Here is a 19,048-nt window from a genome sequence, read left to right on the forward strand (position 1 = left end):
ACGGATTTTTTCAGGTTTTCTCGTGTGCTTCGTCCGATTTTGACCGTTATGGTTTTACTGACAATGCAAACGAGAAAGTGAGCAATCGGTTGTATTGTGCGACGTATAGAACTGTGACTCCATATTATGTAAAGCATTGGTTATTTAAGCGAGAGCGAACATAACTCGATTCACAAAACAGGACTGGATGACCTAAGTTTTCAGATACTGACCACTGAAGTGTTACCAAAGAAAATAAAAGGACCTTGTCAGTCTGTCAGATGACGAGATCGAAAATGAATATTGCGATATCTGGCAACTTTCTATGTCGGAGACTATCTTGAATGCACTTACTACTGGACGTGGTGGGGGTTTAATGACACAGCAACTATATATAGCTCAGTTTTTATTAAAGAAAATAAGGCAGGAGGTTATAATACGGGTAATCTTAGGTTTAACTAGACTTTTTATCCTAAACCTTAAAGCTAAATATAGCCAATCGAAAAATGAATAGGACTAGTGGTGTAACTCTCCTGAATTTAGACTGGTTTAACAATCTGAATTTCTAAAATGTTTTCAAATTAATCCATACAAAACCCCACATTATTGCCAGTGTCTGCTTATTTTATTTTTTTTATTATTATTCGCATACATCTGCAACGTAGCTCAAAATAATAAGCAAAAACCAGCCAAATAAAATCAAAACAGCACAAGGCACAAGACACCAGTATCAACAACACGATGCCCTGAAGGTTACATAGAAAAATATCGGAATATTATTTGTTATTTCTTTCAGTCGTGTTTAACTTTGTATCCAGGTGGATTTGGGTTTGGTTCATTTCTCGCTAATTGCTGGTAGGTCCCACGAGCCAGTTCCCAGTGGCTCAGAAATTCAAACGGAATGTTAAATTCCCGACAGGTCTCGAAAAACGCAGGGTAGAGTGCGTCTAGTTTTGAGTGATCGACGGTTGGCAAGAGGTGATGAAGGCTATGGTCGCCGAAGGTTGTACACACCAGGAACAGGTTGCCTTTCACTTCAATTCTGAAATAATAATTTAAAAACAAATTTCAAAGAAAGAATAAAATACATTTTCACAAAAGAGTTTGTTTGTTTGTATGGTGTATTAACGTTGCATGGAATCAGTATGGTTATTTAGCAACGGGACCAATGGCTCTACGTGACTTCCGAACCAAGACGAGAGTGAACTTTTATCACCAGAAATACATATCTCTAACACCTCAATGGAATGCCCGAGAATGGAACTCGCGGCCACCAAGATCATACCGATAACACCACTGAGGCCTTTTTCACAAAAGAGTACTTTATTTACTGTTTTTGAGTAGCCAATATAAATTCGCAAGTAATAGTGCGGTTGTTATGGTGTTAAAAAAAATTATTAAAAGCCTACTGTTCAGTAAAAGATATATATTGAGGAAAACTTATGGATGTAAATGTAAAAGTTACTTTCCTGATAACTACTTAAATATGCAATGTTCTGTCCATAAAAGTAAGAGGTCATGGTAAGAAGAAAAATTATCATTGTAAAATTATGTAAATAATATGAAATATTTGTAAATCTGCATTAACGTATTTTTCTAATAAAAAATTTAAAAATTCTGAAGCAATAATAATAATTTGTTGAACAAAATGGTAGCATCAGCCGAATACACTGTATACTGAGTCCTTTCAGCTTTATGTATAATCATACACAGAATTATTCACAGAACTGGAAAGATTCTCAATCAAATCAATCCGCCTGAGGCTCAAATTTTATTCAACAGAACATGTTTAAGAAAAACTTTAGTTCCTTTCAGTAACAATAATGATAATAACTTCATATACGAGTATGTAAAAAGTGTTCATACTTAAAGCATTGTCAAATTAAAATATTTATGGCATTTAACAGAAATTTTCCCCAAAATTTTGTACCAGTTAGCAAACAGTTTTTTATTTGTATGTATAATTCAAGTTGCTAACAGTAATGACGCAAAAACGGATTACTTCATTTACATATGTCCCAAGTTTAGGATAATTCGTGAATTCAGATTGTGTGTGTCGCTGAAAAATGACAGAATAAATACTTGAATTCGGGTTGAAACCAGGTTATGTGCCATCAGATTAAGTGGTTTCTAATGTGCCTACCAACTAGAGTGAGCTTTGAAGGTAAAAGTATTGCGAAAATCCCAGACCTGTCAACCCTACCTGAAACTTTTGCTGGAGGTTAAAAAATAGATGCTGGAGATTATAAAAAAAATGATGGAGATTATTAAATAATAAATTCTAGAGATTATTAAAAAATAAAATGTGTGAGATTCATAAATCCAAGGCAGAGTGTCATTATTGTAATAAAATTCATCCAATAATTCCCAATATATTGCATTTTATCTATCTACTAAGAACATAAATGCAAAATTTCATTAATAAATACGCAAAATTAAAAGGAAAATATACATATTTGTATCCATATGACAAAAAGGCAGCGTTTATAGCCTTTTGTATATATCATTGCACGTATTTTACATTTGAACATTAGAGTATATGCATATGTTGCTGACTTAGCTTTCACAAGTAATTAACTTTTGGTTTATACTCACAGCAAGCCTTATGGGCAAATTCATTCGTTTTACAGGCAATAAGTGATTCTAGTGTCCCTTCAATATTAAGACTGGCTCTCTGAGAGGTGAAGTTCTTGACAACACGGAACACTCTTTCTTCATCAGTGTTACTGTGAGGTAAGGTCAGAACTAGCTTGGCAACCTTACTGGGGAAATAATTTTATTTGCTGAAAAATAAGCATTAGTAACAATTGCGAACTTAAACAAATAAAGTGCGGAAGATTTTATCTAAATGCGGGAGAATCGAGTGCCAATGCGGGAGGGTTGGTACGTCTCCAATCCTTGCCAAAACATCCACATTGCCTATGACGTAATAAAGCTCTGTAGTCAGAGATTATCGGTACAAACATCCACCCTGAACCTGACCAAACAAACAGTTCATACATACCTGTCTCTGACCGCATCCAGCTGACACAGACCCCAGTCCGGGTTTTCTCTGAACGTGTCTCCGTCATGATATATCTCTGGGTGATGATGGGCGACGACTACGCCTATGCCACTGAACCAGGTGCTGGAGGCTGCGTGTACTACCAACCACAGCCTGAAAAATGTCGAGTGCATTGGTTGGACAATAGGGGCCCGTTTTCTCTCGAAAGTCCATTTCATTCTTCTTTTAATTATGATTAAAAAAAAATCCCTAAAGACTTGTCTGCAATAGACAATTATCGGAAAACAGGGGTTGAAATTGCAGAAACCTTACCTAGACAGTTTTCGTTATTCATTTCAAGGGAACAAACACGTCCAAATGCAAATTAGAAAGGGAAGCCTTTTATAAAGATAATTATTCTCTCCTACTACTACAGTGACTCTTTCAATCGTGCCCGTTCGCTAACATTTGGAAGATTTAATTAATTTCATTTTTATGACGATGAATATGTGTGCATGGTTCTTACAACGAAGAATAATCATTTGAAATGTTCAAGTTTTGATTGCGAAGAACATAAGGTAGATGATTTGAGAAAACAAATATTTTTACAAGTATATAATTATAAGAGTATTATTACTAAAAATATTGTTATAATAACATTTGTTGTAGCGAAAGTACATTCTTTCGATCATAAACAGACAAGACAAGAAAATGTTAGTACATTTCCTTTTCAAAACATTCTTTTAGTAATATATGCAATAAAAATCAAATATCTCAGATCCCATAGTACACACATTCCCTCCAAATGCCTATTATTGCATTGTAGCATCAATCGCCAGTAGAACTCTAAATATACTATATGTGTGTATATATGTACAGAATAGCATAAAGAGGAAATGAAACAAAAGGTAATATCCCAACCGGTTTTGTCTCGCATTCTCGGTTTAGACTCTACTGTAGACTGAGTCTAGAGTTTGGTGAAGGAGAAATAGTCTTAAAACGAAGCCAGTCGGGAATATACCTTGTTCTTCCATGTGCTATCTTTTTTTTTATCACATTGTTCTTTGAGTTATAAGATTGTGTGTGTGTATGTGTGTGCAATATTCAAATATAAATAAGTTTACCATGAAAGTGAACGGACCGGGTGACCGTACATAAGGCGAGCCATGGGCAAGGCGTACGGATCTAGGGTGAGCAAAATTATGAGAAAACAGGTTTAAGAGCGAACAGACCAAATCAATGAAGACTGCAATGCTACAATACTGAAGGTCCCAAGTCCCTCATCTTTCAGCTTACGAACACCGGTCTAGGTGAAAGGTTACAAGGAGACTATTTTTCTCATATAATTCCACTTGCCAAAGCTTTCCTGTGCTTTTCGTTTCCCAACCTTCGTAAACAGCTGACTTGCCCCATAGTGGGGGTTAGTGCAATAAGGTGCTATGTAGGTATTACTTCTTAAGGTTCTTTGCAGCGTCCCTTCGGCCTTTAGCTTCAAAACCCCTTTCATTCCTTTTACTGTACCTCCATTCATATTGTCTTTCTCCCATCTTGCTATTCACCGTCTCCTGACAATTATTTCTTAGTGCAACTGCAAGGTTTTCCTCCTGTTACACCTTTCAAACCTACCTAGTCTCAACTTCCTTTCCAGCGCTGAATGACCTCATAGGTCCCAGTACTTGGCCTTTGGCCTAAACTCCATTTTTCAATCCAGTCCAGCTGATTTGACTAGGTTCTTTAATCTCGTGTTACTAGAAGCTTTTTTCCTTTCTTACTGAATATGTTTTGTTTGTTTGTTTGTATGGTGCTTTTACGTTGCATGGAACCCGTGGTTATTCAGCAACGGGACCAACGGCTTTACGTGACTTCCGAACCACGTCGAGAGTGAACTTCTATCACCAGAAATACACATCTCTCACTCCTCAATGGAATGGCCGAGAATCGAACCCGCGACCACCGAGGTGAGAAGCAAACACCAAACGAACCACGCCACTGGGGCGCTTCTTCTTACTGAATACGAATTCTGTTATCAATTTGTTGGTTCTGACTGAATCTTTGGATATATCACCGGTTTTCAAATATGCAGGTGGCTTCCCAACAGACTGGTCTTCCTCGTATCAAGATAAATACTGCTTAATCACTAATAGTAGCTCGTCTCCTGTTTCGGCGTCTAGAATGCTCACCAGGGGAATATGATGTTTAAACACCAATACCAATCTAATATTCTTCTTCTTGCTTTTCGTCGGGAGACTTCGTGGTCTCTAACTTGTTCTAGTCTTTTGCTAGTGAATCAATGCTCTGTGCTGTCTTCTTTAGTTCATAATAAGCCATTATAACGGCTTTGGTCTACCGGTCTGGTAAAGATTTAATAACATTAAGAATTTGTTTCTAGTTTCTTCGAAATACGCAATGAAGTAAGGTTTCCCCGGCCATTTGAAAATAGAAAATTGATCATTGTAGCTGAACGTTTAGATGGAAACTAACAAATTATTTTAAAATCCAGAAAAAACAGAAGGAAAAAAATGTATTATTAACTTACTTCAGTCCCGTGACCGCCGACGACGCCAGCCCACACATCACAAACAACTCGAGAAAAGGAAGAAGATTTTCAGGCCTGAAGGTCGTCTGCCCCGTCGCCACGATCTGGATCCTCTTGATCAACTCGACGAAGAACCCGAAGGGCAAGAGCAGGACTTCGTAGACCTGAGCCGCGTAACGCTGAAGGAAGCTCTTGTCCCGTTTCGGCAGGAACACCAGCAAAGGCTCTAGTGCTACGACCTCCAGGTCGTATCTCGTGTTGGTGAAGAGGTGATGAGAGAGACCGTGGCTTATGCGCCAGTCGTGGGAGGTGAGGAGGCTGAAGTCCCAGTAATACATTCGAAAGTTGTCCCGTTGGTGGAAGAAGTTGTGGGCGCACATGATGTTCATGGCCAGGACGAAGCCTGAGAGGAAGTTATAAGGCTGGAGTATATGATGTTGATTTCAGAGGGTATTTTGATGGTTATATTTCAACATAAACGCAGTAGGTTCCATATAATAATTATCAGTTCTGATTAATGTTTTCTAAGGGAATACTCATATGTAAAATTAATCTTCTATTGTGTGCCATTGTTATGGCAATACCAGAAGATAAACAGAAAACAATTTCAGGTAACAGAAAAGAATTTCAGATATAAGGTTTACGTTGCAAACATGGCAGCCAAACTTTAAAAACTGCATTACTGTTGCACACAAGACAGTGGGTATTTTATAACTTGAGCTTATCATCATCATGACTGGAACTGTAGTACTCTTGACCATAGAATAAAAAATAACACTCGGCAAAACGCAAACATATTACCATCCACGACCAGCTATAGTTGATTCACATCAACCGTGCATTTGATGTATAGGCCAGTCCCTTACGACGCTCCTGATTGGCTATTGATAAGCCACTCACAGGGCTAGAAACTCTCAGCCTCTCTCGAAAGTTCACATGGGTAAGATCTATGTTCCACCTCTCCTGAGGTATACTTCTTTCAGGAGAAGTGGGAACAAACATCCTGCCTATGTGAACTCTCGAGAGAGTGAGAGTTTCTAGCCCTGCGATTGGCTTAACAGCCAATCAGGTGCGTCGTAAAGGACTGGCCAAGACATCACATGGACGGTTGATGTGAATCAACTATAGCTACTTCCACAACACGGCACTCAAAGCATCCACAAATCCTATCATAGTAAAACCCAATCCTCACCAGCGAGAACAGCGAAGGTATAAGACTCTGTGACGGAGGCTAGAACAGTCAGTGTTACGAATCCCGCGAATAGACCATCTTGAATGAGAAGAATCTGACGGTTAGGTCCCTGGCCGATTTTCTCTAGAACTGGGCGCACCTGGAATGGAATATAGAATTTAGGCCAAAGCACTCGGTCCTATGAGGTCGTTTATCCAGGGAAACTAAAGAGTTGAAAGGTGTAGCGAGAGGAAAACCTCGCACTTGCACTATGAAACAATTGTTAGCAGAGGGTGGACAGCAAGATAGAATGGCGATAATGTGAATGGAAGAGACGTTACTGTTTAAATTCGACCACTCTTTTTTTCAAATACGTATACGACTATTTGGCTCAGAATGACAAACATTTCTCTGCCTGGAGGCTTCACACGATTGACCGTTCGGGGGACGAGACTTTTCTCCCCATTTCACGAACTGCAGACTAAACCAACTCAAAACGTTAAATAATCCTTTTAACTAGATTAAACCATCTCAGAACATTGAATAATCTTCTCGTATGTTTGTTCTAAAATCCCCATATCTTGACCGATTTTGATGAAATTTTAAATATAAATCAATACTAACGAGGAAATGTGATGGTGAAAAACAGAATTAAAACTGTATTTTAACAGAATTAAAACAGTATTTTAAAGACCACGAACTTATCGCTTTCCTTCAGGACGTCATTTCCCAGCAAATGGAGATGAACAAAGGTTGCAACCCCCCCACCACCGCCCTCCCCTCTCATTCTTTTAATCTAAGAACTGCGTCAGATTCACTCAGCTTTTAAGCGAGAACCTTCTAGTATTGTTGCTTACTGTTCGCAAGGTAAACCGCCAGTAAAACTTCTTATTGTCTGACTCTCAGCTGTTCTGTTTGACAGAGCAAGAAAACTCAGAACTAGCTCGATAGCACAAAATCCAAAGATCAGTTTCTCCATGCTATATTTGTGTAGCAATTTTCAAAATTTATCATATCAGCTCTTCCATACCTTCTAAATAATAATAATAATATCCTTTATTTCAGCTCAGGGCCATATACATGGAATATACAAAATACAGACAGTGACATACGCAATCTAGATACATGAGACAACATGATAAAAAAATTAATAAACGGCACTTATCCACACAATAGCTGAGGTAGCATTAAGATAGTAATCATAATACTGGTAATAACAGTAATAATATTGGAGAAAAAAATGCATTGAGAGTTATAATAGTTAGTGCACAGATTATATAACTTCAGTTTTCAGATAGAGACCTTAGGTGGTTATGATTAACTTATTGTAAGTTACTTCTGAATGATGACTTTTAGCCATGCATGCGTAATCTTGAACGCTAGGCTAAGGTCACACATAATAGGGTCAAATGATATCAGAAGTCGTTACCTGTTAAATAGGAGGAAAACGAAATAGCATAAATTTGCGAATCCTTTATGCTCTTATGATATTACAACAAGATAGAAACAGCTGGAAGCGGTCACTGTAAGCTGCAAACCCGACCAGGGCTTAAGGTATGTGAAAAAGAAGATAAAATCATTAAGTAAATCAAGATTGAATTTCAATATTCATTACGTTACCTAAGCACAGACACATTCAGTAGGAAATGGTTCTTCTGCATTAATAATCTTTGTTTGTCTGGCCTTAAAAGTCGTTTCTAAGAAAACTTTCTATTGCATTGAAGCTTGTCTACATTCCCCATCGCCACCACACAACACACACGCCCACACACACACACACACACAAAAAGTCTCAGTGGTTTATGGCAGTGATTCTGAGATGGGGGCCCGCGCTAGAAACTTCCAAGGGGGCCAGAAACAGAGTTGCTATATGGTGCCTATTATTTTTTCTTAATTGCAAAATTGCCAAAAACATTATCACTTTATGTTTTCTAATCATTATCTCAAAACATGCCAAAAAAACTAAAAAATAAATAAATTTTCATATAAGCAATGAAGAATAATAGCGGTATACAAATAGGCATAGTTTATAGTTGGCAAAAACTTCAGGGGGAGGGGGCGTGGGATCTATAGATAATACAGAAGGGGGGCGCAACTCAATAGAGTTTAGGAATCACTTGTTATTGGCCAGACAAACTTATCTGAAGCCCCAGATAGCAACTCCCAGTAGCATCGAGTGCCACTTTGACTGACAGGACAAATAGGCGGCAGTTAAGGACTGCATAGTTTCACGTTATTAATCATTTCGTGGTTCCAAATGTGTGTGTGTTTTTTTTTTTTTTTTTTTATCCAGTAGGTATTATACTGTACAATGTCGATACAGAAGAGGAACCTGAATGCTTTAAAATTGTGGGCAAGGAGAAAAAAAATGATGTTTTGCAATCGTATCAATTGGTTTATTACTCTGCATTTCAATGTTAGCCGTCGCTTTGATAGGAATATTCTGACAGTATATATATAATATATATATATATATATATATATATATATATATATATATATATATATATATATATATTATATATATAGTGTGTGTGTGTGTGTCTGTGTAACAATCGATTGCAAAGGATGACAAGATTTTACATATGTAGGTGTGTGTGTGTGTGCACGCGCGTGTGTATACGGTGTCAGAGGCAGAAAGAGAGAGAGAGAGAGCGTGCCCTTGACAGCGCCAGGAAAGAATGTGTACTTAACTCTCTTGCTATGATACTGCAGTGTAATGTAATATGCGCTTATTAAGTCTCTTGCCCTTGCGCTGGCTAGTCATCATGTACAACGAAACAACCGCTCGTATTTGTATAACCTACTTCGCAACAACAACAAACATGATATCTAAGCAATATTTAGTGGATGCGGAGGAAAGGAATAGGGATGTCTATTGAAACATTATTCAGCTGAAGCAAAATTAGGATAGCCCTTAGTGGGAAATTAAGGTTGAGAACGTGTCTAAGAATTTGTTACTGAGATAAGCGAGTTACTAACGAGAATGTGAGAGTATCACTTTGGGAGATGTGAGATGAAATCACACTAAGATCCCGGATTGAAGAACTATAGGACCCAAAAGACAAGTAGCTTGTCTCGATCAGTATGCACTAGACAAACAAAAAATGTTAAAAATGCGCCGAAGTTTCTTCGCCCTAATCGAGTTTTCTGTCCAGCTTTTAATCAAGGCCACCGAAAAATAGGTCTACATTTCGGTGGTCTCTTTATAATGCTGTATGAGCCGCGCCCCATGAACCTCTCAGCCGGCCGCGGTGGCCTGTGTTGTTGCGTTGCCAGAAGCACGATTAGGGCTAACTTTAACCTTGACTAAAATACAAACTAATGAGGCTAGAGGGCTGCAATTGGGTATGTTTGATTATTTCTTAAAGGCTTAGTACTTGTTACTCCTGCGCATACTCGTTTGGTATGACACTTTCAACAGCAAAAGGGTTTTCTATTCGTTCTCACTAGACCCAACGACACTTATTGCATTGCGTGAAGCACGATTATGGCTAACTTTAACCTTATATTAAAATTAAAACTATTGAGGCTAGAGGGCTGCAATTTCGCATGTTTGATGATTGGAGGGTGGATGATCAACACACCAATTTGTAGTAGACTTCTAGCCTCGGTAATTTTTAAGATCCGAGGGCGGACGGACGGACAAATAGCCATCTTCACAGTTTTCGTTTACAAGAAAAAATAAACGGTAAATGCAACTGTGAGCTTTATAACGAAAGAAAGTCTTACTTTTCTCTTTAGAGTTCTGTAGAACCCGTCCTCGTGGAACGTATACGGTGAACTCCTGGGCGTGTCAATGTCCTTAACGTAGTATTTGGGCAAAATCTTCTCAGCTGTCAGCTTTATGTGAGAACTTTCGAACGCCTCTGTGACGTCAGTCCCTTGGGTCATTGTGATCCACTCTTTGCCTAGGAAACGAAAAGGAAATTCTTGAGTTATTGCAAGAGGCCAATGATCTTTCAGGAGCATTTGTAACGAATTTACGTTTTGTCTAATAAAGTATTTATCTATAACAGGCAATTACCAGTAATGGGTTAATTTCACATGTTTGTCCAAATGTATCAAATTACGTTTTATGTAGTTGAGAACAGCTAGTAACAAATCTTTGGTACCCGCTTGAAAAACATGGCTTTTGTAAATTTGACATTAAAAATTCCCCCAAATTACTGAATCCTTCCTTTTCTCCACCTTTCCTGCTATAAAATGATGCATCCATGAGCAAACCATTCATCAAGAAATATCACATATGCAAAGCTTTATTTCACTTTATTTTATATCACAGTGACGATAGCTATTATTCTGCGAAAGACTTCCAGTCACCCCAACCTTAGTTCCTCGTTGGACGAGTCGGTTACATACTCGACTACCGATCTCAGGGTCCGAGTTCGATTCCCCGCTCTGCCAACGAGGAATCAGAGCAATTTATTTCTGGAGATGGAAATTCATTTCTCGATGTGGTACGGATCCCACAATCAGCTGTAAGTCCCGTTGCTAAATAACCAATTGATTCATAGCCACGTCAAAATATCTAAGCCTTCGTGTCAACCCTAAGAGAGTGGTCAATCAGCTCAGTGGTTTATTAAAGTAAGATATACTTACTGCAGCCTTATTTCATAATCACGTGACTGATAGATGAATGGGCAGCTATACCTCACAGTTAGATGATTTATAGACCCCAATAAAAAACAAAGTGGGCTGGAATCGTTTACTTTCTGTTTTATTTCAGTCTGAATGACGTCAGTCTTTCTAAGGCTCTGTGGTCTGTCTATGTAACTACCTCTTGAGTATTCAAGAAATAATTTGATGCAATATTTTAATATTTTCCTTTACAGAAACATCCATGTAAAATCAAAGATGGCAATGAAACGTCGCTGAATGCTAAATATAAGAGGTAACTTGGATCAGCAAAATACACTTTTTACAAAATATAACGGCAATTTTTACAACACAAAGCGCAAAATAAAAAAAAGACTTACTGTCCTGCAAAATCAAAGTAATATTGATAACTTTATCATTTTTCTATCATATTGAACCGACAAAGCAAAAAACGCCCTTTATTACGCTCAACCAGTCAGTCACCCAGAACATGGCCATTGACCCACTTTAAAATACACATCAGAAATTCCATATCACAATAGTAGTAGTAGTAGTCAAGATTTGTCTTTGAAACGGCTCCAATATCTCGCTTCATTTCCGACTATTTGTCTAATCATTTGTTATACTGCCTCACCTCCAAAACAGAGCCTGAGGACCTGCTTAATTTGTCTTAAGCTACACCTACTCACAATGTTAAAATTCTTTGCATACCCAACTCACGTCTCTCATAAAAAAAAATCCAGTATCAATGGTTTACAAAGAGTATCTTTGCTGCAAGTTTTTCACTGGCATATTTTGCTATCCTTAATGCTATAGACGAGCATTAACTTTTTTCAAGTACCTTATATTTCCAAATATTATAGTTTAATTATCGGGAACTTTCGTTAAAAGCAATTCAAGTAAACGCGAACTCTTTTACCATTTTCTGCTGAAAAAAATGAAAATAATTCATCAACTTTAAATTGTAAAAGATTCAACTTGAAATTGCTTGTATATACTCTGAAAATTATTTGGTGCCAAAAATCTCAGATCATAAGGATTTTGTGCTGATGAGAAAACTGTGCTATGTCGCGAAGCCTTGAAATGGTAAAAAGATATTATGTATATACCGTCTGTGATAATACTGATGCCTTATTCCTCAAAGTCTGCTGTCGAATCATTTCGTTAATTGGTCAATTTCATTTACTTTTTTTTTTTTACTAAAATTTAATTATTCTTTCTCTAAATTGTTATGATAAATGAAGTTTGAGCCTCTTTAAAATACCTATAGTATGAAGAAAACTTCGAACACAATAATCCTCAGACGCATCTGAAGAATTGCTTCTACCAAACCTGCACTATAAATCCGATAAGTAACATTGTTCGTAACAAGAAAAATCTGCTTAAAACTCACCTCCTGGATGCCTTGGCGCGAAGTCTGTCAAGTCATAGAGTTTGTTGTGAATCCTCCAATATGGCCCTATATTATCATCTATCCTCTTCCCTTCCAACCATCCAGCTGTGGTTTTTCCAACGTCGAAGCACGCGGGCCGGTCTTTGAACTTCCCAGGGGGTACATTGGTAAAATGAGCGTCGCGCTCCTGACTTTCTTTGGCGTTGGCCTCTGGGACTAAGCCCTCGCAAGGCGCCATTGTGACCTGCAAGAGAGAATGTTGAAATCTGTGCTTAATCTGGTGAAGTTTTCACTGGAGCTCATTAATACTTGAACATCTCAAATCACAGAGGATTTAAATTAGCTAGAATGGAACAAAACTGACCCAGTTGTCTATCCTTGAAAAAAGGCTATAAAATCAAGACTGCTATCTCTCATGTACAAATACCAGCAGCAAATATAATACATAGAAGATACTGGCAAAATTATTAACGGAATCAATCCTAATAAGACAACAGCTGAGTTGAAACTGGATCTGGACCCCAATCTGGTTGGAGAATCTTGATTATTTCTCTTTAGGTTGGGTTAGGTTTGATAAGTGAAATGAGGTAAATATTATCACTGACATCATTGACTTGAGAGCAGAAACTTTACTTTAAAGTCATAGAATATTTACATGTTGGCAGTGTTATATCCTCTAAGGGTACTTTCTACTTTCTTTTACGCGTGACTTTAACACAGATGACTTCCTGATAATCCTGCCTTGACCATATGAAAATGGGTAAACCAAGGATTAAATATTGTGACAAGGCAACGCCACCTATTGTCAAATATTCGAAATAGTTAAATACAGTCTTCTCTTATCTACGGTCCATCATGGTACAGACGCAAGATTCTGAATGGATTACCAGAAGTTCTGCAAGGATAGAAAGATCAAAAACATTTTAGTGAACTGTATATAATCCCTGTCTTTTCAGCACCTTGTAACAAGATCACATATAACTGGATCAAATATGCCAATGAAAATTAGCATCTTATTAGATTACACTTACCATTTTCAGTTCATTTCAAAAAATTGTTTATCAACTCTGGCTCAGTGGAGTGACTTTCCCTTGTATACATTGGCCATTTTGAGTCTCAAGACTCCGTCTCCTTGCTCTGTAAGGCTGATTTTACACGCGACACTTTCTTGCTATCTGTGTTCAAAAGTTTTATAGACTAAGTCACGATAACGTGTCTCGACATTAGATAAGACATCCTCACGCGCATTTCTCACTAAAGTTTTCCATTTTTATGAGGTTTCAAGAGGCAGACAGACGTATGATTTTTGGCTATCCCAGGAATATAATATCTGTTCTATTTTTGTTCACTAAAGAAGTTAACAAGCATATTTGGAAGCGTTTTTTTTTTTTATTTCCTGTAGGATTTTTTTCCAATTGATCATTAATAAAGTTTCTTCTCGTCTGTGAGTTTCTGATTTCTTCCTAATTAATTACCGCATTTTTACAGTTTCTATTCGAAATACTTACTTCTCCCCAATTTGTTTTCTGCGTTCCATCTTCTTTTCCAAGTTACCTCCGTTTCGCCACTTAACTCAGATGAATACATTTTCTTTTCAACTTCCCTTACTAATTGAAATAAATTTTCATTTTAACTTCTCTTCATGCGATTAGCCATGATCCATTTTATTATGAGTAAAAACGACTTCACTCGCGTGAATACGATCACCTCAGCTTGCGCTGTGACATTATACATTCTTATCTTGAACACTTGAAGATCTAAGAACAATCACACGTCATAAGAGCAGCAGTTCTTGAAAGGGTGATTTTGGCCAAGGTCACAGACAGGGGTCATTTGAGGATCACACTGAGCAGAAAGTTTATGCATCTTTCTCTAGTCTTAGTCTGGTTCGTGGCCTTTGTTCTCTTCCATTAAAAAAACTATGCTCAGTAATATAAATAACACTAGTAATAGTAATAACAGTGATAATGAAAATAATAATAATTTTGCTTTCTTGTTCATATTAGAGGTTTTACTTCCACAGTATTCTAATGTTTCAATTGCTTCACGGCCAACTTGTTACTTCCCAGCAGTTATTAACCAGTCCTTGACACGTGATTCAACTCAAGGGCAGTCGGTATCACTTCTTTAATTTGCTTGGTCTCTCTCTTTTGTTTTACCACTTAAGTCGGATTTCTAGAATTTGAATATAAAATTTAGGCAAAATGCCAAGCAATGGCATTTGGTCATTCAGCGCTGAAAAGGAAATTGAGAGTAAAGAAGGTTTGCAATGCGTAATCTGAACAGAGGTACAGAACGCTGCAATGAACCTAAAGTAATGCCTACAGTGCATCGCGTATGGTGCACTGACGGCATTGCCCAGATTTCTGTCAGCAGTGAAATATCGAAACGAATGTTGGTAATAGTTGCAGTAGCGTAAGTATTTACAAGAGACCATCATATTACAGTATGTGCGTCTTGTCAGTTAGGGTGACCATTGGTTTGAGTAGTGCCACACTCACGTACCCTGTGACCTCGTCCACATCTGTGGGTTGTACCGTCCACGGTACATTTCTGTTCCCAGTGGAACGTTGAACTGGGCCGGGGTGCATTCCTGTTCTTAGTGGAACGTGGAACTGGTATATGTAAGAGTATACTGTGGCACCTATCATCGAAATTGTTACGCTCCTAACGTACGCCTACGCTCAATTTGTCATTTCTTATTTCTGTTCCTCTTTTATATACATTTTTTTCATATTTTTATCTATTTATTTATTAATTTCACGATTTATCTATTTTTTTATTAGTAACTGATCTCTTCAGTTACTTCTTCCAGATGAACGACATATCCTTTGGAAGTTTGAATGTCAAGTCTATGGCACCTGTGGGCTTGTTCCAAATGAATGGGGTTCAGCTCCAGAATAATAATAATAATAATAATAATAATAATAATAATTAATAATGACATATGCAGATAACACTGGTGAATGCCATTTGCGAAAGTTTGTTTAAAAAGGATACATTAAACATCTTGGCATTTCATTTATAATGACGAAATTTCAAATGGAGTTACAATTACAGAAGGGAATTCGCCTGGAGTTACTTTCTATTGTGGAATAATTTTAAAAAATTATCGATTACCTCTCTGAACAAAACACAGGAAGTCGCACAAATCAAATAACGAAAGCAGAGTCAAGAAAGAGCAAAGAAGCAAAATTCATCAAATAAAAAAAGATAAAATTCTAGCTGCGCAGTCACTTAAAATCATTGCTGCCTTGTGAGCACAACAGTTTGATAAGAGCTTCTAATTATACTCTTGGGGGTTGACACCGTGTCCTACCCACACAACCCCCCCTCCCCACCAACCCCCTCAACCAACTCCCACAAAAATTAGTTTTTTGTGTTCAATAGGCAGCCTTAGTCTACACGTAGAAAACTAAACATCATTTCATAATATTAGTTTAACAAAAGCTGTGGTTCGTATCTACTTTTTATGTATGCAATTCTCTCAAGGAATAAAAGGAGAAAGAGATCTATGTAATACTTTAGAAATATGTAATTTCTTCAAGGAGAGAGAGAGAGAGAGATTTCTTGTAATTTCTTCAAGGAGAGAGAGAGAGAGAGAGAGAGATTTCTGTTTCCCAGCCGTCGTTATTTTTTCAAGTTACGGACGGCCTAAGTTGCCATGTACGCTTTTATCGTTCATTTTTTTATTTATTTATCGATATTGCCAGTCTTTGCATTACTGTTACTAGCTGACCGACCCAGCACTGCTTGGGATAACTCTGAATGACAACTGATAAACTTGCTTTCTTTCTCTCTCTCTCACTCTCTCTCTCTCTCTCTCTCTCTCTCTTTTTCTATTTTTCTCCTACCTAACACCCTCTCTCTCTCTCTCTCTCTCCTCTTTCTCTTGCTCTTTCTTTCTCTCTCCAGCCATTACCGTCTCTTTCCCCCTTTCTTCTCACTAATACCAACTCTCTATTGCTCTTTCTTCTCCCAAACACCCACTCTTCTTTGTCTCTGTCTCTGTCTCTCTCTAACCCTCCCTGTCATTTTTTGTCTGTCTTCTCCCTAACACCCTGTCTACTCTCTCTCACTTCCTCTCCCTGTCATTTTCTCTCTGTCAACCCCCTTCTCAAACTCCACCCTCTTTATGTCCTTGATGTTTACCCTACAGGATTCTTTTCCACATAAGTCATTTATATACAGAAATTATGTATGATAAATTCGTAAAGTAACTAAGTCTACGGGCAGAACCAGCCCCGTTTCATTGGCATAAATAAAATTAAGTATATCTTAGTTTTACCAGACCACTGAGCTGATTAACAGCTCTCCTAGGGCTGGCCCGAAGGATTAGGTATTTTTACGTGGCTAGGAACCAATTGGTCACCTAGCAACGGGACCTACAGCTTATTGTGGGATCCGAACCACACTATATCGAGAAATGAATTTCTATCACCAGAAATAAATTCCTCTGATTCCGCATTGGCCGAGCCGGGAATCGAACTTCGGACCACAGGATTGGCAGCCGAGCGCGAAAACCACTCGTCCAGTGAAGAACCAGCTCCGTTTCAGGGAATCCCTTCTCACCCCCAACCCCTTCGGAGTGGGGGCGAGAGGTAGGATGAAACCTCGTTATAAACCATCTTAGGGGTCTCCTAGGTAACCCTGCCAAGTTTCATGCTCATCAGACCAGCCGTTTTGCTGTGATTGATTGACAGACAGCCGGACGGACAGACAGACGTAACTCCCATTATAGTAAGATTATTCCTCTATATTCACATACTATATTTTGCTCTGTCTTGTTATCTACGCCCACCGATGGGCAGCGTACATTAGACATTGTTATGAATGTTCCTGCTACGTTCTCAATACTACTTTACTTTATTTCTTTGTGTTGCATATTACTGCCAATGATGTCATGATTATTCTTATTATTAAGAAACTATTGACTATATTAAAAAAGTTAGGTAATTCATTATTATTATTATTATTATTATTATTATTATTATTATTATTATTATTATTATTATTATTATTATTATTTGGAGAGTAGCCGTTCACCCTTCCTTTCGTAGCGGATTGCACTTGCAAACTAATTATGTGTGTGGATATATATATATATATATATATATATATATATATCTATATATATATATATATATATATTTATTTAAGCCACAAATATCGGTTGATATTGAATTCACTAAGCCTTGGGAATAATTCACAATATAATTGCTAATTACTTCCACCCTTGCCAGGATTCGAACCCGGCTGGGGCAAAACACTTTCAATAGTGTAATTCTTTTGATTGTGAGTTATTCCTGAAGTTTAGCGAATTCTTAATTATATTATATTTGTGGCTTAATATCTGGGAATGTATAAACGTCTCGTGTCTAAAAGAGGCAAAACTCCACACACACACACACACACACATACACAAGAGATGCCGTACGCCTTACATCAAGCATGAAGAATGATAGGTACACATCAGTGCAGTTTCTCTGCTGAGTCACTGTGCCACTTATGATCACTATGCCGCTTTGGAAAATTATACCCAATCAAGAAATGTTCCCCAACTCTTAAACTCCAACTAAACTAACCCTACAAAGTACTGAAGAGAGAAGAAAACCCGTACTCACTAGAAATACACCGTACTCACTAGAAATAAAGAGGACCAGACGGTAATAACACCACTGAACACATTGCTAGAACTGAACTACTGACTGACCAAGTTTATCGGCAGAGAAGTTGGTGAGTTGGTCTGTTTTCCCGTTAAGAGAAAAGATGGGGGAGGGGGGTTTCCTCCGCCCGGCCGGGTTGGGGAAGGAGGATGAGCATGTGGAGTGGCACTGACTACGCTGCCAGACGAAAGATGTGTAAACAATTGGTTACTATAACAGAACATTTGCTCTTTGTCAGTTATGGTAATGAGTTGATTTACTTGTTTTATCTCATTTAGATCTATTTTACACTGTGAACTCAAGTTTGATTCATAGTGTTTTTGGCCTGGTTCTCTGATACATTGCGAAATAAGATTACATGAAAGTTCACATAGTTTTCTCTTTCTCTTATTAAAGTTCCTAGAAAATTGATCACTGAAACTTTACAAAATTAACTGCCAAAAGGAAGAGTAGCGCATACTATTTGTTAGTCCTTTTTCTAAACTTAGCATTAGATTATGAAACGTACGCTAACGTATAGTACTCCTAAAAGTATCAGAAGTATCACAATAAGGAGAGATCATCCGACAACCGCATTCGTACACATATGTAAAAATAACACACACGCACGCACGCACGCGCGCACGCGCGCGCACACACACACACACACACACACACACACACACATATATATATATATATATATATATATATATATATATATATATATATATATGTGTGT

At 37.7% G+C, this 19,048-nt stretch overlaps 1 protein-coding gene across 5 annotated transcripts in view; it reads right to left on the reverse strand.

The window, feature by feature from the left end:
- Positions 1–368: 368 nt before the first annotated feature.
- LOC135207501 (cytochrome b5-related protein-like) overlaps positions 369–19,048 on the reverse strand; it is a 19,823-nt gene continuing 1,143 nt past the window's right edge. Inside the window, exons 1-7 of one of the 5 annotated variants that reach the window (XM_064239319.1) lie at positions 18,306–18,461; positions 12,662–12,905; positions 10,402–10,580; positions 6,691–6,829; positions 5,499–5,901; positions 2,984–3,136; positions 369–1,021 (exon numbers count right to left, since the gene is read on the reverse strand). In XM_064239319.1, the coding sequence (XP_064095389.1) occupies positions 772–1,021; positions 2,984–3,136; positions 5,499–5,901; positions 6,691–6,829; positions 10,402–10,580; positions 12,662–12,899 (1,362 nt within the window). In that variant the 5' untranslated portion in view covers positions 12,900–12,905; positions 18,306–18,461 and the 3' untranslated portion in view covers positions 369–771. Of the gene's footprint in view, positions 1,022–2,983; positions 3,137–5,498; positions 5,902–6,690; positions 6,830–10,401; positions 10,581–12,661; positions 12,906–13,692; positions 14,897–18,285; positions 18,462–19,048 lie in introns of those variants that run through there. The other 4 variants (XM_064239317.1, XM_064239320.1, XM_064239318.1 and 1 more) reach the window with 4 other exon arrangements.

Source organism: Macrobrachium nipponense, chromosome 32 (assembly GCF_015104395.2).
Source record: "Macrobrachium nipponense isolate FS-2020 chromosome 32, ASM1510439v2, whole genome shotgun sequence".
NCBI classification, from domain to species: Eukaryota; Metazoa; Arthropoda; class Malacostraca; order Decapoda; family Palaemonidae; genus Macrobrachium; species Macrobrachium nipponense.